Raw genomic sequence first — 23,120 nt, 5'->3', positions numbered from 1 at the left:
TTCAGCATAAAGCAGTGATTGAAAGAAATGCCAATCATTTTGCATTCACAAAAAAGACAGGTAGACGGTGGTTTTTTATAGACCATTTAAAAAATAAAAGTTTGTTGTCTTTCCCAGCTGTATGGTGTTTGCAAACCAAGAACTCTCCTCTACAGAGTACAATCCTCCCTCTGAGTGCAGAAGCACCAGCAGTAAGGCTGATTTTTTGGAGAACTCCTTGCCTTTATGGTTCCCGACCCCACGCCTAGCTGCCAAGGGGAAATGTTGCTATACAAGAGCATTTGCTACCACTGATACCGAGAAGTGTCGAGGGGTTTGGAGTAGTAATGGCAAAGCTGGTCAATGGTAACAATAAATATGGACGAGAATATGGTGGTTGGAAAATAACGTCTCACGCATGTACAGAATATATCTGCAAATGGTGCACCATGATGGGCTACATTGTTCACCGTGAATTTGTAAACGCTCCTGCTCTAATTGCTTACAAAACAAACCACGATAAATATGGAACTAAACAAGAAGACACAAAACAGTGTGCTGTCTTGTTTTTGTTTGGTCACGTTTTTAGCGCTGTTCAGTTTTCTAGATGCGTACCAACTAGTTCATCAAAACACGTTACATAGATGCATCAAGTTGTAAATGAAATGGCTTTTTCTTTCTTTACTTTTTAAAAAAAAATTAACCCCCTCCACCATAGTGGTAGTGGAAATAAATTTCTGGCTACACCACTGGTGAGCACTATGACACAGCTTTCAAGCACAGCTCAAAAGATGTAAAGAGCAAGGCCATGATATTGTGGTAGTGGCAGCTTTTTATTATTAATAACTTAGCTTATGAAGAGCTTTTTGTTGCGAAGGCCTGGTGAGGAGATGCCCTTTAGTACTAGGCACATTTGACACCTTTTGTAACGGGCCCTTTTGATAGACACTGTTGGGCTTTATGCAACTTTGTCTGTAATGTTCCAAGGCTGAATTTATGTTAAAAAAAAAAAGGCATATAAATCATTTTTGAAGCTCCCCTTTGAAGTAGTCCCCCATGCAGTTAACGCAGCTTTCAATGCTTTTGGAGGTTTTGGAAGCAGTTAGAGCAAGCTTCTTTTGGCAGGGCTGCAGAGGCAGCTCTACAGGGGGCAAGGGGCATAGGGGGGGGGCGACCCCCCTCCCAATTTTCTCTTGCCTCTTCAGCTAATGAATGAAACCATAACTAGGCGGGCTTCAGAGGCAGAAACTGAAGTGGGAGGCAAGGCACCAAGGCAACCAGTAGGCAAGCTCTCCCAAGTAACAAAGGACCTAATAAAAAAACGACAAAGAATGAAAGTGTCCAACTCAAGAGATAAGATAGAATTCAAGGAATGTTCAAAACTGTTCAACAAGGTGAAAATAAGTGACATTCGAAATTATAACGTGAGAAAGACTGAAGAAGCCGTAAGAAATGGACGCAGCCAGAAATCAGTGAGAAGGAAACTTGGCATAGGACAAACCAAGATGTAAGCACTGAAAGATAAGCAGGGTAATATCATCAGCAATCTCGAAGGTATAGCAAAAGAAGCGAAATACCGTATTTACTCGATTCTAAGCACCCCCTTTTTTCACGATCGCGATGCCCAAAGTGAGGGGGGGTGCTTAGATTCGAAAAATCTAGAATGACCCCCCCCCCCCTTTCTCTTTTCGCTGCGACATCACGACGAGACGGGTGCGAGAAATAACATTTTATTTTGCAAACATTCAAAAGAAAAATCAGTGCAGACAGTGAACCAACCGCTTGTGTAGGATTCTCAGTCACTATCACTGCCACTCGAGTTCGTCGCACAGCTTGAACCGCTGCTCTCGGTATCCCACAGCAGGTCGTCTTCCGTTCCGTCGAAGTTGTTTGTGATCGAGCACTTCTTAAATCATTTGACCACAACGTCCACTTGGACCCTCTTCCACGCGTCCGAAATCCACTTTGCGATGATTGATGGGGACGCTTTCTATAGCTTTCCCGTTGGTGTCTTCTTCCGGTCAGGGTTTCGCATCCACTCTTCGTACTCCTGTCGGAGATTGGCTTTGAAGGGCTTGTTGACTGAAACGTCTAGGGGTTGCAGCACTAGCGTCATGCCACCCGGAATCACAACCAAGTCGCTATTGATGTTCTGAAGCTTTGTCTTTAACTCCGGGGTCAGATGGCCGCGAAACGCGTCCAACGGAAGCATCGACCGCGTGCCTGCAGGTCCATCGAGCAATGATTCCAGAGTGAGCAAGCTTGTTTGGCGGCCTTGGCTACGTGCTCTTCCTAACAAATAGGGGGGTGCTTAGATTCGCATGCAAACTTTTTTCCAAACTTTTTCGCGAAAATAGAGGGGGGGTGCTTAGAATCGGGGGGTGCTTAGAATCGCGAAAATACGGTAATTCTATACTGACCTGCACAGTACACAGAGCACTGAGGGAAACTCCGCTCGAAACAGTAATGCATAGGATACAGAAACTCCTCCTATAACTAGTGATGAGGTCAGAAGGGCCTTGCAAGACATGAAACGAGGAAGAGCAGCGGGAGAAGATGGAATAACAGTCGATTTAATCAGAGGGAGGAGACATAATGCTTGGAAAACTGGCGGCTCTTTATACGAAGTGTCTATCGACTGCAAGGGTCCCAGAAAACTGGAAGAATGCAAACATTATACTAATCCACAAAATCATCATCAGCCTGGTTACGCCCACTGCAGGGCAAAGGCCTCTCCCATACTTCTCCAACAACCCCGGTCATGTACTAATTGTGGCCATGTCGTCCCTGCAAACTTCTTAATCTCATCCGCCCACCTAACTTTCTGCCGCCCCCTGCTACGCTTCCCTTCCCTTGGAATCCAGTCCGTAACCCTTAATGACCATCGGTTATCTTCCCTCCTCATTACATGTCCTGCCCATGCCCATTTCTTTTTCTTGATTTCAACTAAGATGTCATTAACTCGCATTTGTTCCCTCACCCAATCTGCTCTTTTCTTATCCCTTAACGTTACACCCATCATTCTTCGTTCCATAGCTCGTTGCGTCGTCCTCAATTTAAGTAGAACCCTTTTCGTAAGCCTCCAGCTTTCTGCCCCGTACGTGAGTACTGGTAAGACACAGCTGTTATAAACTTTTCTCTTGAGGGATAATGGCAACCTGCTGTTCATGATCTGAGAATGCCTGCCAAACGCACCCCAGCCCATTCTTAGTCTTCTGATTATTTCTGTCTCATGATCCGGATCTGCCGTCACTACCTGCCCTAAGTAGATGTCTTCCCTTACCGCTTCCAGTGCCTCGCTATTTATTGTAAATTGCTGTTCTCTTCCGAGACTGTTAAACATTACTTTAGTTTTCTGCAGATTAATTTTTAGACCCACTCTTCTGCTTTGCCTCTCCAGGTCAGTGAGCATGCATTGCAATTGGTCCCCTGAGTTACTAAGCAAGGCAATATCATCAGCGAATCGCAAGTTACTAAGGTATTCTCCATTAACTTTTATCCCCAATTCTTCCCAATCCAGTTCACTGAATACCTCCTGTAAACACGCTGTGAATAGCATTGGAGAGATCGCATCTCCCTGCCTGACGCCTTTCTTTATTGGGATTTTGTTGCTTTCTTTATGGAGGACTACGGTGGCTGTGGAGCCGCTTTAGATATCTTTCAGTATTTTTACATACGGCTCGTCTACACCCTGATTCCGTAATGCCTCCATGACTGCTGAGGTTTCGACAGAATCAAACGCTTTCTCGTAATCAATGAAAGCTATATATAAGGGTTGGTTATATTCCGCACATTTCTCTATCACCTGATTGATAGTGTGAATATGGTCTATTGTTGAGTAGCCTTTACGGAATCCTGCCTGGTCCTTTGGTTGACAGAAGTCTAAGGTGTTCCTGATTCTATTTGCGATTACCTTAGTAAATAGTTTGTAGGCAACTGACAGTAAGTTGATCGGTCTATAATTTTTCAAGTCTTTGGCGTCCCCTTTCTTATGGATTAGGATTATGTTAGCGTTCTTCCAAGAATCCACACAAAGGGAGACGTTAAGAAATTGAAAAATGATAGGCCCATTAGCTTACTCCCAGTATTATATAAAATATTCACCAAGGTAATCTCCAATAGAATAAGGGCAACACTGGACTTCAGTCAACCAAGGGAACAGGCAGGTTACCAGGAAGGGATACTCTGCAATGGATGACATCCATGTCATCAATAAGGTAATCGAGAAATCCACAGAGTACAATCAGCATCTCTATATGGCTTTCTCAAATTACGAAAAGGCATTTGATTCAGTAGAGATACCAACAGTCATAGAGGTATTACATAATCAAGGAGACAGACCGCTTACATAAATATCTTGGAAAATATCTACAGAGATTCCACAGCTACCTTAATTCTCCACAAGAAAAATAGGAAGATACCAATAAAGAAAGGGATCAGACAAGGAGAGACAATCTCTCCAATGCTATTCACCGCGTGTGTGAAAGAAATATTGAAGCTATTAAACTGGGAAGGCTTAGTAGTAAGGATCGACGGTGAATATCTCTGCAACCTTCGGTTTGCCGATGACATTGTTCTATTCAGCAACACTGCAGACGAGTTACAACAGATGATTGAGGACCTTAACAGAGAGAGTGTAAGAGTAGGGTTGAAGATTAACATGCAGAAGACAAAGTTATGATGAATAACCGGGCAAGGGAACAAGAGTTCAGGATCGCCAGTCAGCCTCTAGAGCCTGTGAAGAAGTGTGTTACCTAGGTCATTTACTCATGAGACGGAAATTCACAGAAGAATAAAAAAGAGTTGGAGTTCATACAGCAGACATTGTCAGCTCCTGACTGAAAGCTTACCGTTATCATTGGAAAGGAAGGGGTACAATCAGTGCATTTTACCGGTGGTGACATATGGGGCAGAAACTTGGAGACTGATAAAGAAGCTGGAGAACAAGTTTAGGACTGCGCAAAGAGCAGTGGAACGAAGAATGCTAGGCATTAATTTAAGAGACAGAAAGACAGCGGTTTGGATCAGAGAGCAAACGGGTATAGTTGATATTATAATTGACATTAAGAAAAAAAAATGGAGCTGCGCAGGTCATGTAATGCGTAGGTTAGATAACTGGTGGACCATTAGGGTTACAGAATGGGTGCCAAGAGTAGGGAGGCACAGTCGAGGACGGCAGAAGACTAGGTGGAGCTATGAAATTAGGAAATTTGCGGGCACTAATTGGAATTGGTTGACGCAGGACAGGGGTAATTAGAGATCACAGGGAGAGGCCTTGTCCTGCATTGGACATAAAGTAGGCTGCTGCTGATGCTGATAGTACAAAGAAGCACATTTAATTAATGCATCCTATGCATTCACTGCAGATGTTATGCTCACATTATTGGAGCAATTGACCAGTGACAGCGAGATAATAGACCCACAATGGGTGAGAAGTCCTTAGTTTGAAAGAAGGGGGAGCTAATTTTACATTCCGCTTGTGAGCTCCACAGACTGCATGCTCCGTTGTAGAATCACAAAGCTGAAGGGGTAGCTCGGGCCCCTTTAAAAAGTTTGGATGACTGCAGAAGAGACTCATGTGTTGGTCTTAAAAGTGACAGCATTAGGGTTTTCTTGGAAGAAATTGGTGTAGTGTGTTGAATGACTCACTAATTTCAAAGAATATAGTTACAGCTCTAACGAAACCCGATTTTACGAAGTTCCTGATCTAACAAAGAAATTTCCATTCCCCGGCAAGTACCTATACGGTTCAATGTTGTCATCAACCCGAATTAATGAAACTAGCTTGCATTCAACCCGATTTAACGAAGCTTTTCCAGAAATAGATGAGTAAAAAAATCTGTGATTTCTTTTTTATTTTGGCACAGACAGGTTTTTATTCGAGCGTGCGCTCCAACGCTATCGCGTTAAAGCATCTACACACCTTAGCCACGGCCCTAGCTTTAGTTTGACGAGGCTGCATGCCGCGGCCATGCACGGAACGTACGAGATGGCGTACGTACCAGATGGCGCTAGGGGCTGCGGTAGTTTGGCTGCCCTTGCGGACTTTTTTACACGTGCAGGCGTGGGTTAGTGGCAAATACAATGCCGTGGTACCTTTTGGGTGTCGCTACGTTACAATTTCAGATTTCAAAGGACAGAAGAATCTCTCACTCGATTTTCCGAACTTCCTGATTTAACGAAATAATTCGAGTGTGGTCATCACTTCGTTAAATTGAGTTTCAACTATACCACTCAGATTCCTTGTTAGTTAATGTGGTCTTGACTGTAGATTTTTTGTGCAATAACCATGCTGAATTACAGTTATAATGCTACATTTAAATGAGCCTTATGACACACCGTGCTATCAGATTTTTAGTCAAGGTATAGTTAAAAGCACAGAAATGGATTAGTAAGGGTTTCATTAAGTGGTATTCTTTTGCTTCTGCATGTTTTTGTTCCTTCATTGAAAGCCATTCCAGTGAGTCTTTAGGAGCTAATACCGAGCATTGCATTGCCTTGAACCAGTTCTGCCCCGTGTACTTAGATTTAGGTGCACGTTAAAGAACCCCAGGTGGTCGAAATTTCCGGAGTCCCCCACTACGGCGTGCCTCATAATCAGAAAGTGGTTTTGGCATGTAAAGCCCCATAATTTGAACCAGTTCTGCTACTGATGTGTGTTGAGCTGTGTAAGGTATTGAGTGATGTCATCTCCACGCAGGAAGAGACATGGTCTATGCACAACTTGGGGACAGCGGGTATCGTGGTCCAGGTGACGGGCACTAACTGGCCAAGGCCTTCATACACTCTTCTAGTGACGGGCCTATGCCGCTTTCGTATTGATGGCCTTGTCCAGGAGTCGCCATACCTTGTGGGAAATGTTTCTCAACTTGACAAGTTGCCTGGGGAGACTGGCTGTAAGTGAAAAAAGGATTACTAAATTGTTGGTACCTTTTTGTTGGTTACTTTTTTTTTCTGTCAGTCTTTCTCTCTTTTACTTATATAAGAGAAAAAGAAGTCATTACCGTAATATCCCAAGAGATAGGCCACCTAAAATGTACAAAAGATCGGGTGAAAAGAGGAAGCACACTAACTTTCTGTGTGCAATCAGGAAAAGTTGGGAAAAAAAAGAAACATTGTAGCCAAAGGTTGTGAAGGTTTGTTTATAGGCCTGTGTCCAATCTTCCTCAAAACCTTCAAAAGAACAGTCACTATCGTTGTCGAACAAAGTGTTGATGACCTTGTGACGCACTTGGTCAGATATGTGGTCAGCAGGTAAGCGCGAGGGAGAACTACCGATGCCAGTTGCAAGTGGAGTTCACTGTCTTCAGACCCATCGGGGGTGGTAGATATACCACAGCACTTGAATGATCTGGCCACAACATCACAATTTGGCCACAGCTTCTGCAAAGGTCACAATTGCACCAAAGGAGGATCAACTAAAATGACTGTCGTTCCCATTCACCATTGTTCGTTATCTCCAGCAGTAGCTAACTGACTTGTGTTGCTCTGGCACCATCGGGCGGGCACCACAGCAAAAGCCAGTCTGCACGTAAAATTGCTCCTTGCCTGCCTTCACAACCAGACTGATAACAGTTTGTCTGGTAGTAACGACAGGCAAGTTGCACAATGCCAGGAACAAAAAATATTAATTGCCACTTAATTATGCATGTCGTATGCTGCCCATTATCGCACTTTCAGGAAAGTGCAGCCTCATCTTGGATCAGTGTAAGTTTATTTGAATGTAGGGTCAAAATTTATATATATATATATATATATAAAAGAAGAAAAGAACGTAGCAGCTACACCTTGGCATGGTGCAGGAGCTAGAGTTTCAAGCCAAGTGATATCAAACATCCTGCTTTCTCGCAAGTGTTAAAAAGAGAGGCGGTCATGTTATGTGTGTGGCTTGAGCACGGCTCAGTCAACAGGCAATCACAAACCATGCAGTTCTCTTGAAGAAGGCATTCACACTACTTATGATGCCATACTTCTATTCGACTTTCATTGTCAACATGGCGATTCTCCAAAGTTTTGCAAAAAAAGCCCTTTTAGTAGCAGCCGCAGGTTCCGGTTATGGTTATAGAGGTGACTTCTGCACATAATTTGCCTAAAATCTGAATGGAAAGATATCTTTAACAAGCCGAAATCAGGCACATTATTACAGAGATAATTGAATGCGTGTCCGACAATGAGACAAGTTCCATTCTATGAATCTACCACCTTGCCCTTGTTTTTATTGATGTGGTACAGTCTCCACCTTCCATGTTTAATGCCTTGGTTGGAACCCTGCCTGATTTTCTTTCTTCTTTTGATCAGTCACACCTTTATAATAGCCTTATCACTTTCATTTAAAATAATGTGTGGTAACGGCAATACTGGCCAGGTTATACGGATGGCAGTGCTTTCTTTTTGCCGGCTTGGGGCAAACAATCACAATGAAAACTATAGGAACAGTATGGAATGTATTAGTCATGGGAAAGTTATTTGGATAGTATGAAACAATAAACAATAAGTAAAGCAAAAAAACTGCTATTGTGTCCACTGCATATATATTGAAATGCTTTTACGCTTTCTTGTCACACTGACAGCAATGTGGCGAGTGTGCGCTGATGTCTGCCTCTTTCGTGCTCCCTGTAGCACGAATAGGCAAACATTCTGCATCATTCTGCTGCTTCTTCGTCTGACACGCGAACTTTGGCTTAACAGTTCGTGCCATATACCTCAGGCTTAATATGCAATAACTTTATTACTTCCAGTTCCTTGCAGTTTCCACAAATGTCAGGCATGGGTCATATGACAGCAACTCATGACAGTGGATGATTAGAATCTTTTATGCTACACTGACGGCACCTTTTCCATGTAATGCGATGCTCTCGCAACCTATTATAGGGAAGAGGGAGGAAGTGCCATCAGAGCAGCATGCATGACTTTTCTTAGCTGCCTGCTTGGCACCATGCTTGCATTTATTTTAGTGTTTTCTTTTCTGCCATGACATTATGTGGCCATCGTAAGTGTCTTTATGCTGTAAAAACAATGGCAAAATTTCATGTCAATGACTGAATCATTGCTCTGCAAAGTAGATTTGAGTCTGTAAATGTATGAGGAGCAAAACTGATGGGCATTAGCAAGCAAGTCTGTGGTAAGTGGTTAAGGTGGGCAGTAGTCACGTCAGGTCTATTGGTAGCTAAGTCTGAAATTTTCCTTAAACTATGTGCAAAGTGTCACTAAGAGTTAAACAGCTTTCTGCAAATAGGGGTTCCATCATGGTGTTAATGCTTCAAAATTAACACTAACCTGCATTATGAAAGATTTCACTACTGAAAGTATCCTGCTTACTTTTTGGTTCCTAAACAAGGATATGCTGACCTAGAATGATTGAAAATCTCTTTGAAAAAGCTCATAGAGCTTGTGGAAAAAATTCGTTTTTGATGTGGTTGCAGTGTTTGTCATTAGGACCCCCAAATATTTTGTTTTTCAGTAGTAGCTTTTATAGCAGACTGTTGAAATGTTTTTTCTCTGGAAGTGGTACAATGAATGTTACAATTTTCAATGTACGTGTTAACCTGCATCATTCAAGCCTGCAAGCTTAAAAATACATATTAAAAGAAAGTGTATGTGTCAAAAGCGGAAGAACACAAGCAGGAATATTCAACCAACGAAAGACAGATTGCATTACACAGTGATAAGTTACTGCCAGTCATATGATGTCATTTTTATGGAATGCTACTTCTTTGCTCTGCTGTGTGCTTCAGAGAAAACTAAGTACAAACATGTTGCAGGAGAGATAATCAGATAATTTTTGGTAACATGTAATTTGTGGCAGTGGATGTCAGGAAGAAATCTGTTCAATAAATTTAGAGGAAGATTAGATGGTATTTTGTAGTTGTAAGAATGAAGATAACTGGTATGCAAGGCATACTGCTAGAAATATGATAACCAGCACCAGTTTCAAGAAATATGTTCTAACATTGTGTGGCAAGAAGTCCAGTGCTGTCGCAGTCAACATTTTTCTAAATTGAATTTTCATCAGTCCTAATTAACATGGCTGGGAATTAGTGGCCTAAGACAACTTCAAAGCAAGGTTTTTCTGCAAATTGGAAGTCTGGTCCTGTTTAATAATATGGTGTTTTTTATCTTTTTCTTTACAGCAGTGGACATGGATGATTATGACACGGAGTTAACTGAGCTGATGAACCAATTTCGGGAACAGGCCACAAAATTGATAGACATGCTTGACCTGTCTATTCCCTCCATCATTAGACTAAAGGTGAAAAATGCTGTTTCTTTATGCGCATGTGTACATGTGTACTTTTATATGTCCCCTTGTTCATTATAAGTTATCTGCATTTATATGCCTGGCATTCCTATTCCCTCTCTCATTAGACTGAAAGTGATGACAGGTGATGACTGTTACTACTGGTATGTGTGTGTGTGTGCATGCATGCGTGTGTATGTTTGCAAATGTGTGCTTGTGTGCATGCATGTGTGTGTGCATGAATGCATGCATTCATTTTGGGATCTTTATTGCTCAAAGTGGTTATGTCTGTTTTGCAGCGTCTGCTAGCCTCTGTTCCTATTCAGAGCTTGCCAGACATATGTGCTGCGATTGTGAGAGCCACTCATGCAGAGAGACTTCAAGTGCTGGATGCAGTTGATTTGGGCGAGCGCTTCAAGAAAACACTTCCCCTGCTGATTCGGCAAATTGAAGTGAGCATCATTCCTTTTTACTGCTTATCTTTTGCAGATTTTAACACTTGTTTTTATTGCCTTTATGGCTTTTATTGTGTGTAACCTTAGTAAATGTACTGTAGTTGTCTTGCATTCTTAACCTATTAAAGCCTAAGAATGAGTTGTGTATGACAACTTTATTAAATATCCTGCAATTGATGACCTGGGTCTAGGCTGCAGAGAGATCTGGTCTCTCGGTAGCTTCCCGGGCTTGCTGGATGGCCCAAAGTTGGTCCTGAAGATCTGAGATGGTCAGTGTGGCTCACCACCATGCCTCTAGGTCATCCGGGGGAACTGCAATTCTCCTCTGAACTATTTCACAATCCCAGAGTATATGCTCTAGGGTGGCTCCTCTATCACATGATTTACATTTGGTGTCGGTATAATTCCATAAACATGCGGTTAAGATGTACCGGGTTCGTGTAAGTTCTGGTTTGAAGGTGCCTCCAGTCAACTGCCTGAGACCTGCCAAATTTTGGGTTAGGAGGTGGATGGGTTAGGAGGTAGGAGGTCGAGGTGGACACCTCGACTTTCTATAGAATCGAGTAATGCCACTGAATGAGAGGAGCCTATCCCTATCCTTCCGTTCCATTTCCTCTTAGGTCAGAGCCGCCCATAATCAGGCGTGGTTAATGAGTGCTCGTGCAGTACGATGGGCAGACTTCTTAAGTTTGGGGGTGGTGGTGGACTCGCACTCAGTATGAGCTAGGAACTAGATGACTTCCTTGTCGTGAAATTTTTCAGATGATATGAGTTTGGCTTTACTGCTTAGAATTCTTGCAGCCTCAACTGACATCCGTCCTCTGGCATACTTTCGTATAGCCAATTGAGAGTTGCTAATTATGTATGTATATTTGGGAGAAACGATAGCCAGAGCAATGGCAATCTCCTCTGCAACCTCAGATACCCTGGTTTTGATTAAGCACGTGTGTACGCTTGCTTGCTTTGTATTAATTGCTACTGCTGTAAATGCTTGGTGATTTGAATACCCCACAGCGTCCACGAATAGCGCTTCCTCATCATTGCCATAGTGTTTGAGTAGAGCTTTAGCTCTGCTTGTTCTCCGGCCCTGATTGAATTCCGGGTGCATATTTTTGGGTAAATTTGGGATTTTAATCCTGCTCCTAATCTCTCTGGTAACGCAACCTTGGGTCCTTGTTAGTTATGGTAATTAATTCATAATTTATCAAGTATATGTGATGACCCACTTATGGGGGCAAAGGTTCGTGTACTCAATGGTTTAACGGTTCTCTTAGGCAGAGCCTCCGAGAACCCAATTGAGGACAAAGCCGTTGGTTTGAACACACACACACAAAGACTTTTAATCAAACTAAAAAAGGCATAAAGCAATTAGAAAGAAATAGAAAGCATGCATAAAACTAACACTCAAGCGGACATTGCGGTAAGGAACACACATAGGGCTTTAACGAGGGTGCGAGTCCGGGCTTGCCACGAGGGCGGGGATGCGTCGCAGTCTCGACGCGGCAACGCGGTGAGAAGCTGGCAGAAGGAGTGGCGCCGGTCTCACCAAAGGTCGCGGCGTAAGCTGACCGACCGGGCGCCGGGAGCGCGCCAGCTCTGGCGAGGCGAGGTAAAGTGGGCGGCTTGGTGGCAGGAGTGGACGGCGGCGGCGTTCTGGCCGGGCAGAGAGCTCGGGCCCGTAGCCCGACTGCTCCTGTCTCCACCACGGGCATGGAAGCTCGAACGCCGGCCTCGGGCAGCAGGCGGCACGGCAGACGGGGGTGGCGTTCTGGCCGGGCAGCTGGCGTAGAACTCGGGCCCAAAGCCCGACTGTTCTCGTCCTGCCCACTGGCGCAAAAGCTCACCGGCCTTGAGGAGCTGACGGCACGCTCAGGTAGACGGGCGACGCACAGGAACAGGTTGGCAGGAGGCCCCGGGCGGGTGAAGTCCTGGTGGGCTCGGGTCCGGAACCACCCGACGGCCCGTCTTCAACGCCCGCTCCGGTGGTTGACCTCCTCCTGCCGTCGTTTCCTGGGACTCTCCTGGCGTCTCCCCGGCGTCTCCCTGCGTGTCCTCTTGCGTGTCCCCCTGTTCTGCCAGCGCACCACGCTTTTTCTTGTGGTCTGGCCGATTTGGCATTCTCGGATTGGCTGCCCGACGCCCCGTGGTCTTTTCTAATTGGTTGCTTTTTTCTTTTTGTTGTCTTTCCTGCGCCGCGCGTTCTCGTGCCGGACGCTCTTCGTCGTCGTTGTTTTCCTTCTTCCACCTCGGCGCGCGTGCACTCAGCGTCGTCTGCTCTCGACCGTCCCGGTCACCGCACCACGTCGCGCACCACACATCACATAAGCCCCTTTTTTAACAAGTTTTTCTGAGGAAAAACTGCCGCTCAGTGCGCGACATAGTTCATGCATATTCGGAACACTACAGTCATGGTCCGTTCACAAGAACGCACTGTAGGGTTCCAATGCACAGTTCACTGAGCACACAGATAAAAGACATTTCAGGAAAACACAATTCAAAGAATGCACAACAAGTGAAAAATAAATGGTAGCGTCAAAGGCTATCATAATACCCTATTGAAGAAAAAAACCAATAAAGTCCACGGTCACCATGTCCGGGGTCACAAGTCCGAGAAAAGCCATAAGCGAGGTATCGACTCCTTCAGGTGACCCTTTCCCACATGGGGCGGACCAGATATCTATCTTCTCGGTCAGAGAACCCTGGCCAGTCCGCGATAATATTGCTCCAGGCAATAATATCTCTGCATGCTGCCGACCAAGTCACTGTCGGCGCTCTAAGGTAGACAACAATGTAATGTGTGGTTGCCGCATCAGTGCCAGCGGTCGAACCACACACGAGTGCATGAGAAGGCAAAGGATGTACTGAATCCTCAAAGCCACGTGTTGATTGGGTACGGAAGCCTGAGCCCTTCCAAGTGCCCATAGTGTCACAAACAGTTTGTGTCGGGGGACGCAGTAACGACCCCTGAATACTTTTTGGGGAAACCAAACACGGTTCCACAGGAGCCCTGATATTTCAGGTTCATCCTGATCATGTTGCGAACCCTCCAACGTGCTATCTTTAGCCTGTAGGGGTTGCTCTGCTCTAACTTTATCAACCAGGCCCATGCACGGCAGCCCTGAACCCTGCACGAACCAGTCATCGCCTGCGCTGGGCTCGCGCAGCACCGGTTGAGATACGGAAGCCATTTGCTCCCAGCTTCGTAAGCAAACATCAATATCTATGCCCACAATGGCATCATTACAAGGTGTCTCTCCTTGAGACACTGTCTCTCCTTGAGACACTTTTCTCTCGCCAAGGCCTGAGGCCATGTCGGAGGGAACCCTAGGGTCGCCGCTGCACTGCTGTGCTGCATCCTCAACAGCGGATCTTGTCCCCTCGGAGCAAGCATCCACGAGTGCCTTGATGCGAACGCGCACCCTGCGAAGCTCTTCCTCCAGGCGTTCCCTCTCAGCTGCCTGTTCTGCCACTCGCCTGTTGCACTCCCTCTGAGCTTTCTCGCATATTAACAGCCATCTCTCTTGCACCCACCTGTGCAAGTCTGCCCCATGCAAACCCAATCGCTGGGCGACGGTGGCTAAGTCAGACAAACTAATTTCTGGCTGTTTCTTGCCCAGATATGCGCCTTCCGCCTCTGCGACTTTTAGCCGTAGTCGTAAATTTTTCTCCTCAAGCGCAAGCTCCTCCTTCTTGGCCTCGCGCTCCGCTACTCGCTCTTCTCGCGCCGCTGCCCGCTCTTCTCGCTCCGCTGCCCGCTCTTCTCGCGCATGCTCTTCCTGTTCGTTGAACCATGCCCTCAACTCCGCACCTTCTAGCCCCATGCGTTCGGCTAGGGCTAACAGATCTCGTGTGTTAGCAGCCATAGTTCCTAGCCTTTAGAAAAAAGATCCAAACGAACGGCTTTGTCCTGTCGCGCGGACGCCAATTTGTGACGACCCACTTATGGGGGCAAAGGTTCGTGTACTCAATGGTTTAACGGTTCTCTTAGGCGGAGCCTCCGAGAACCCAATTGATGGCAAAGCCGTTGGTTTGAACACACACACACAAAGACTTTTAATCAAACTAAAAAAGGCATAAAGCAATTAGAAAGAAATAGAAAGCATGCATAAAACAAACACTCAAGCGGACATTGCGGTAAGGAACACACATAGGGCTTTAACGAGGGTGCGAGTCCGGGCTTGCCACGAGGGCGGGGATGCGTCGCAGTCTCGACGCGGCAACGCGGTGAGAAGCTGGCAGAAGGAGTGGCGCCGGTCTCACCAAAGGTCGCGGCGTAAGCTGACCGACCGGGCGCCGGGAGCGCGCCAGCTCTGGCGAGGCGAGGTAAAGTGGGCGGCTTGGTGGCAGGAGTGGACGGCGGCGGCGTTCTGGCCGGGCATAGAGCTCGGGCCCGTAGCCAGACTGCTCCTGTCTCCACCACGGGCACGGAAGCTCGAACGCCGGCCTCGGGCAGCAGGCGGCACGGCAGACGGGGGTGGTGTTCTGGCCGGGCAGCTGGCGTAGAACTCGGGCCCGAAGCCCGACTGTTCTCGTCCTGCCCACTGGCGCAAAAGCTCACCGGCCTTGAGGAGCTGACGGCACGCTCAGGTAGACGGGCGACGCACAGGAACAGGTTGGCAGGAGGCCCCGGGCGGGTGAAGTCCTGGTGGGCTCGGGTCCGGAACCACCCGACGGCCCGTCTTCAACGCCCGCTCCGGTGGTTGACCTCCTCCTGCCGTCGTTTCCTGGGACTCTCCTGGCGTCTCCCCGGCGTCTCCCTGCGTGTCCTCTTACGTGTCCCCCTGTTCTGCCAGCGCACCACGCTTTTTCTTGTGGTCTGGCCGATTTGGCATTCTCGGATTGGCTGCCCGACGCCCCGTGGTCTTTTCTAATTGGTTGCTTTTTTCTTTTTGTTGTCTTTCCTGCGCCGCGCGTTCTCGTGCCGGACGCTCTTCGTCGTCGTTGTTTTCCTTCTTCCACCTCGGCGCGCGTGCACTCAGCGTCGTCTGCTCTCGACCGTCCCGATCACCGCACCACGTCGCGCACCACACATCACAGTATACTTCTGCCAGTCTGGGTGCTGGCTAGTCTTTCCAACTGAGCTATCTACTGAGCTTCAGTCAATTCTGCTAAGGTGTTGTGCATGCCCAGCTGCATTAATCTCTCAGTATTGGTGCTTTCGGGCAAGCCTATTGCCTGCTTGAAAGCTTTCCTTATGAGTGTGTTGATTTTGTCCTTTTCTGTCTTGTACCAGTTAAGGTATGCAGCTAAGTAAAGGATTTGGCTTATAGCAAAAGAGTGAATGAGTCTAACAATGCTAGCCTCCTTCATTCCCTAATACTTGTTCGGGATTCTCCTGGTCAACCTAATGGCATTAGTGACTTCGGTAACGAGCTTTCTAAAAGTTTTGCCATTAGTTCCCTTCAACTCAATGTTGAGTCCCAGGACCCTAATTTGTTTAATGATGGGGATGGCGCTACCATTCTTTGTATGACTCTGTATCTCCTCATACTCTCTCTCCTCGATGTATACCTTGGGCGGCCTGCCCGTGAGGTTGGGTCTGTAAAGAAGCTCTGATTTCTCTGGGGAGCATTCAAGCCCCGTGCCTGTGAGGTACTCCTTCACTTTATCTACCGCTTCCTGTAATTTCTGTTCTATCTCTCCATCACTGCCTTGAGAGATCTATATTGTAATATCATCCGCATATAAGGAGTGATTGATTTCTTCGATGTCCTCAAGCTTTTCTGACAATCCTATCATAATGAGGTTAAAGAGCATGATCGATATCACAGAGTGCTGAGGCCACGGAGTAAGAAACAATTAGGAGTGGAAACTCCGCTGTTTGCGGCGACCAGAAAAGGTCACAAGCCCGTGGAGCCATTATCATGCTGGCGGCCTCGAAAGAAATTACCGCCATTTCGGTTGCCAGGGCAACCAGTCGAGTGTGTTGCTCCCGTTCGGTCGCGTGCCTGACTACTTCTATTGAGGGCACGGAGGTAGTGGCCGGAGAGCGCGCCGGAGCCGCCTGCTCGGGCGCTGCATTTTTTTTTTTTCGCTGCGGCTTCTACGACGCGTCGCATGGCACCGCCACTGCATACGGCCCCTTCGGCGCATACAATTGTGACCTTATCTGGTCACCCGCGCTCGCTCGTGCTGACAGGAGTTTCACCTCCTAAATGTCTTCCTCCGTGGCTGAGGCGTACCTGAACTGCCCATGTCCCTCACCTCAGACTGGAGTTCACCCATGGTGAGGGTAGCCTTCCTATTTGTTAGAAAGTCTTGAATGTAATTGTATGCCCTTTCTCCTAGGTTTAGGTTGCTGACCCGACTGAGTATGGCCAAATGTACTGTTTTGTCAAATGCTTTCTTGAGATCCAACCCTAATATAGCTCTCGTGGACCTCACTTTACTGTCTAGTACTTGCTTGATTTGCTGCGTAACGTCCTGAGTAGAGAGTCCAGCCCGAAAGCCCAACATATTGTTTGGATATGTTTTGTTTTCCTCCTGGTAATTGTTTGTTCTGATAAGGGATGCATGCTCCATAAGCTTTCCTGTGCAAGGGATGAGAGATATCGGCTGTAGATTTGTGATATTAATTGGTTTGCCAGGTTTAGGAATAAGTATAACCTGGGCTTCCTTCCACTGTTGTGGTATAGAGCCCTTGGCCCAGCATTTGTTTATGTATTTCATAATATTCTCTATTGCCTGATCATCCAGGTTTCTTAGCATCTTGTTATTAATCCCGTTTGGCCCCCGGGCAGATTTTGTATTGAGTTTTTGCAGCACTGCTCTAATCTCTTGTGTAGTGAAGTCCTCATCCGAGGTCTCGTTAGGCTTTCCCTCATACCACCCATGCTCGACGATTGGGTTGGGGGAGAAGGTATGTAGCGCTTGCCTTGGGGATGAGTTCATCTTCCTTGCCTTTGTGCCCATGCATAAGCTTTCGCAAATTATGTTTTTGAGCTATCCTGGGATTGTCTCGATCTAGCAGGTGTTTGAGTATACACCACATCTGGCCAGCAAAAATTAGTCTATCTATAGCATTGCAGAACTCATCCCATTGTCGCTTGCATAACTGCTTGCTATGCTCTTCAATCTTTTTGTTTAACTCAGCTATTTGCTTACCTAGACTCCTATTGTACTTTTGATAATGCCATCTATGTAGTAAGGATTGTTGCGCCTCCCACATATGTGCGAGATGACTGTCAATCTTCTCTACCAGTTGGTCCGACGTGATAGTGTGAGTGACTACACTTACGTCTTTGATGAGGTCTCTAGCCCATTGTGCTATTTGCGATCGGCTCTTGCTTCCTATCATCTCTTATTTTGCGAAACTTGTCTCAGTCAATCTATTTAACGGATGTTCGGATTTCCCAGTCTATTAACGGATCTTCCAGTCAACCCATTTAACGGATGTTCGGCATCTGCGGCTTCTTCGATCTTGATTTCTATAATTCTATGATCGCTGCCAAGGTCTTCGAAGGTGTTTCTCTATTTGACCTTTGTGATCTTGTTTACGATTGTAAGATCCAATGTGGTGTCTCTGTTGAGCCCGGTCCCTATGCGTGTAAGGGAGTCGGGCTCATTTATGAGCGTTAACTCTGTATCTTGAATGTCTTACCATAGCATTTTTCCCTTCACTCTGAAATAACCATGCCTCCAGGTATCGTGCGGCACATTGAAGTCTCCCCCTATGATTAGAGGACTAGTACCTGCCATCACTACAGCTTTTCTAAAGAGTTATGAAGCGCTGCCTTTTGAGAGTTGGATTACTACATAAGTTTAGAATAAATATACTTGAGGATTTCCTTCGTCTGGGGAGGAGCTCTATAAGCACGTACTCAATATCCAAGACTTGGGTGTCGGGATGAATCACCACCAACCCTTTCCTCACGAATGTAGTTAATGTTCTATTATTTCTGTTCAGGGGCCCGATAGCTTGATATCCCAACTGTTTCACTAATCCATGAGTTTCCTGAGGAATCGTAACATCTGCTTTAGTCTTGTTTCTAAGGTATTGTTGCAGGACTGCCTTTTTGGCTTCGTAGCTCCTGCAATTCTACTGCCATAAGATAATCTCTCTTTTCTCACGATTTCCCATCTTACGGTGTGGTTACCTAGGAAGGTGGCGGAAGGAAGGAGGGCTCTCTTAAAACAATGTTAGTAGGCCTGGAATTCCCAGCTGCTTATAAATTTTGTAGATTCCCTGCCGAATTGATCACAGGAGTGTTTTTGATTGGAGGCGATGGGGTGGTAAAGTTCTGTTATCCTGACATTAATGTCGGCCATATGGGCCTCCATTTTGTCTAGCCTGGTCAAGATCATCGAGACTGCCAGGGAAAGATTGCTGGTCGCCTCTGCCTGTTCCTTAGCTGTCTTCTGCAGGTTGAAATTGCCTGGTTGAAGTTAGCAGTTGGAGTTGGCTACTGAATTTTTTTCATTTCTGGTACAGTAAAACCTCATTAAACCGTGCCCGCTTAAACAGTAGTTTCATTTTAAAAGTGGTAAAGTTAATTCCCTGACTCAGCGGCCATTGAACATAATGCATTTTGTATCCGTGTAAACCGTACCAGATTATTGCATATGTATTGCTTAACACAAAGTGTTCCCACTTTTAGGGGTGAAATCACGGTGGTACGTTGGCCTAGTAGAGCAACGAGCCTCAGAGGTCGAAACAGCCTCCAAGCGCAAATTCAGAGGGACGCTTGGAAGGGTGAAGCCACAGCAACATCAGCATCATTTCGGCGCCATGCCATAGTCGGGAGCGTTGTGGCCCGTGTTGTGGTGTCGTGCAAGCTAGGGCAAAAGCCGGGTGTTCAGCATAAAAGAAAAATTGGACATCTTTCGTGCTGTTGAATGTGGCATGAAGAAGCCAGTGCTAGCATGCGAGAGGGGTCTGCCGTTGACCACGATGTGTGGCATTTGGAATGCGAAGAAGTTGGTCGGCAATGCTTCTATGACCGTGAAAATACGTCGGCTATGAGGTTCGACTTTTCGAGGTTCGACTTTTCACCATCGTTGCTTCTGTTAGTGCCGAAGTGTCGCCTAATGACAGTGATGACGACGACACGGAAAGCGACAGCACGAGCGATTCAGGCCCGACAGTGGCAGATGCAGCGCGTTACGTCAGCCTCATGCGGGCGTTTGCCAAGAAGAGGGTGCTGGCAGAAGAGCTGGTTCATAGATTGAGCGAGTTTGAGGTGGCTGTTGTCGCTGCTAGCCCACCGCGGCATCAAGCAAAAATAGCATACTTTTGTCGTGCGAAGTGAACAAATACTGCATGTTTTCTGCCCTTTCATTGCACTCTCTCGTAGTTCTGTTTTTGACAAGTAAGTGGGTGATCTCACGCTATTTCGGTTAGGCAGTACTACCATTTAGTACCTACATACTTTTTCCGAGCTCCGACCAACTATGGTGTTATGGGGTTTTACTGCACACTTAATTCTCTTCACACCATAGCAGCATTGTAGAAATTTCATGAAATCTGCTTTATTCATTCAAAAGTTTCCTACACTACTTTTTGTAAAGCATGCCGTGCCTTCAGGGAAGAAAAACTAGAAGTAGCTCTTGAAGAACATGATTTCTTGTTGAACTTTTGAAACAAGAAAGGCTTAAGAGGAAGCTTCAGCTCGGGCCCAACTCCGACGCGGCCTATTCAAGTACATGTAAAACGCAAAAATGCTTTTCTGGTGTAACCCCTGAACTGATTTTAATGAAATTTGTTGCATTTGAGAGAGAAAGCTAAATTCTAGTGTCTGTTGGAAGCGGAATTTCGATTTAGGGCCTGAATTTTGTGAGAAGGATTTTCAAAAATTCGATAGTTCGAAAAAAATAGACGTGCAAGGTTTATAAATTCATAGCTCTGCATCAAGAACAGATATCGCGGTTCTGTAAACGGCATCCATTAGATAATGCAAAGCGGACAAATTCAGTGTGTCAATTTATATATTACGTGAATTTGTTATGTTGTGCATGAGGGTTCTGCAAAAGCTGCATTGTCATATTACTGAATTTTTTCAGATTCACCTGTCACATATCAATTTTGTCCACTTTAGATGTATTATCAGATGCAATTCACAGAATTGTGATATCATTTTTCCTTGCTGAGTTAGAGAGTTGTAAACTTGATAGTTTAGTTTCCTGAAAATTTTTTATTTTTGCAAATTTTTAATTAAAAAATTGACGATCTAAATAAGAAATTGGAAACCAACAGTCACTAGATTTTAGGTTTTGCTTTTAAATGCAACAAACCTCGTCCAATTTGGTGCTGTGGTTGCCGAGAAAAACGAATTCTCCTTTTACATGTATTTAGATTGGAGTACCAGAAAAAATACTGAAAGATATCTATAGCGGCTCCACAGCCACCATTGTCCTCCATAAAGAAAGCAACAATATCGCAATAAAGAAGGGCGTCAGGCACGGAGATACAATCTCTTCAATGCTATTCACAGCGTGTTTACAGGAGGTATTCAGAGATCTGGATTGGGAAGAATTGGGGATAAGAGTTAATGGAGACTACCTTAGTAACTTGCGATTCACTGATGATATTGCCTTGCTTAGTAACTCAGGGGACGGATTGCAATGCATGCTCAGTGACCTGGACAGGCAAAGCAGAAGGGTGGGTCCAAAAATTAATCCGCAGAAATCTAAAGTAATGTTTAAGTCTAGGAAGAGAACAGCAGTTTATGATAGGCAGCGAGGCACTGGAAGTGGTAAGGAAATACGTCTACTTAGGGCAGATGGTGACCGCGGATCCGGATCACGAGACTGAAATAATCAGAAGAATAAGAATGGGCTGGGGTGCGTTTGGCAGGCATTCTCAGATCATGAACAGCAGGTTGCCATTATCCCTCAAGAGAAAAGTGTATAACAGCTGTGTCTTACCAGTACTCACGTACGAGGCAGAAACCTGGAGGCTTACGAAAAGGGTTCTACCTAAATTGAGGACGACACAACGAGCTATGGAAAGAAGAATGATGGGTGTAACGTTAAGGAGGGGATAAGAGGAGAGCCGATTGGGTGAGGGAACAAAAACGAGTTAATGACATCTTAGTTAAAATCAAGAAAAAGAAATGAGCATGGGCAGGACATGTAATGAGGAGGGAAGATAACCGATGGCCATTAAGGATTACAGACTGGATTCCAAGAGAAGGGAAGTGTAGCAGCGGGCGGCAGAAAGTTAAGTGGGCGGATGATATTAAGAAGTTTACAGGGACAACATGGCCACAATTAGCTCATGACCGGGGTAGTTGGAGAAGTATGGGAGAGGCCTTTGCCCTGCAGTGGGCGTAGTTAGGATGAGGATGATGTTGATGATGACCCAAGCTAAAGCTTCCTCTTAAGGTGGAGGCGAAGAATAGCGTGATATAACTACAGCGGTTGAAAAATAAGGATAACACGAGTGCATTCTATGCTCGTGTTGTCCTTCTTTTCTGTTCCTTGTGTGTTGCGCTATTCTTCGTCGGTGTGGAATACCAACTGACTCAGCATTTCGTACCTTTAAAGCAGAGGGTTAAAACAGACTTCACCCAGGCTTACTTGGCTTATTGATTGCGAAATGTTTACCTCAGTGGCAATTGCTCTTCGTTAGGAAGGTGTTCTTCCTCTTTGGGTATGTGTGATACGACTAACGCAAGGCAACAAAAAGTGCTTTGGTATTGCCTAACTGAGATGCACATCATGCTAATAGTTTATTTCATGCCAGATGACACTGTATCTGATGATGAATGCAAACATATAGGACTAATATATTTATCCTTCAGTGAACATAATAGGTAATCTTTCCTGTGATGTCAGTCAATTTCTTATATTAGATTACTGTTACATGCTTTGCTTCATTGACTTAAATAAGTAAGGTTTCTATGGCAGTGTGACTTATTCAGAGATAAAGATCTCCTCTAATTCAAATTGAGGATTATCCAGTTGTTATTTGAAGAGCTTATCCTGCTTGATAGAGGGGTACACGGTCTTTATCTTTCTAGTTTTCTTCCAGTTTCTTACTCAGTTGATGTTAAAGCTGTACAGAAATTATCTCTATTTATCGGAGATATTCGTAAGCTATCTTCATTCATTTTCATGAAATTCAATTTGCTTGTAACATCATTCTCTGTTGGCCACAAGATCGAACTATATTTGGTAGCACTGTCGCTGCATTAGCTTGGATAGGCAGTTGGTGTCACATTTTGAAATGTGCACCACGGTGCTTTGCTGCAGTAAAGTTCAGCCAATTGTACGCTAATAAAATGCTCTGACTGTGGGGAACTGATAATATATTACCCTTAAGTACCACAGTTTTTGATAAAACATACAGAATATTCCTATTTTACATGAAAGAGGTGCAAACTGTCATTCAACAAAGGACTGGCAGTGAGGCACGCAATCTATGTTCCATGACTTACTATTGCTTTCTGGGCATTGGTGTTACACAGCTCAGCTAAGGCAGCATTTGCTAATGTTGCACTGGTTAAAGA

At 45.4% G+C, this 23,120-nt stretch overlaps 1 protein-coding gene across 4 annotated transcripts in view; it reads left to right on the top strand.

The window, feature by feature from the left end:
* The window catches only part of LOC126545612 (lon protease homolog 2, peroxisomal-like), a 101,039-nt gene that overhangs the window by 11,524 nt on the left and 66,395 nt on the right, over positions 1-23,120 (top strand). For 3 of the 4 annotated variants that reach the window (XR_008608688.2, XM_050193532.3, XM_055061889.2), the window contains exons 3-5: positions 6,680-6,875; positions 10,110-10,228; positions 10,516-10,668. Coding sequence is in view for 3 of the 4 variants with exons in the window: in XM_050193532.3 (XP_050049489.2) it covers positions 6,680-6,875; positions 10,110-10,228; positions 10,516-10,668 (468 nt within the window). In the remaining variant the exon portion in view is untranslated. The remainder of the gene's footprint in view (positions 1-6,679; positions 6,876-10,109; positions 10,229-10,515; positions 10,669-23,120) is intronic. The other variant, XM_055061888.2, reaches the window with a different exon arrangement.

This window comes from Dermacentor andersoni, chromosome 1 (assembly GCF_023375885.2).
Source record: "Dermacentor andersoni chromosome 1, qqDerAnde1_hic_scaffold, whole genome shotgun sequence".
Lineage (NCBI taxonomy): Eukaryota > Metazoa > Arthropoda > Arachnida > Ixodida > Ixodidae > Dermacentor > Dermacentor andersoni.
The sequence above is the reverse complement of the archived record's forward strand: the minus strand, read 5'-3'. Positions and strand labels throughout refer to the sequence as shown.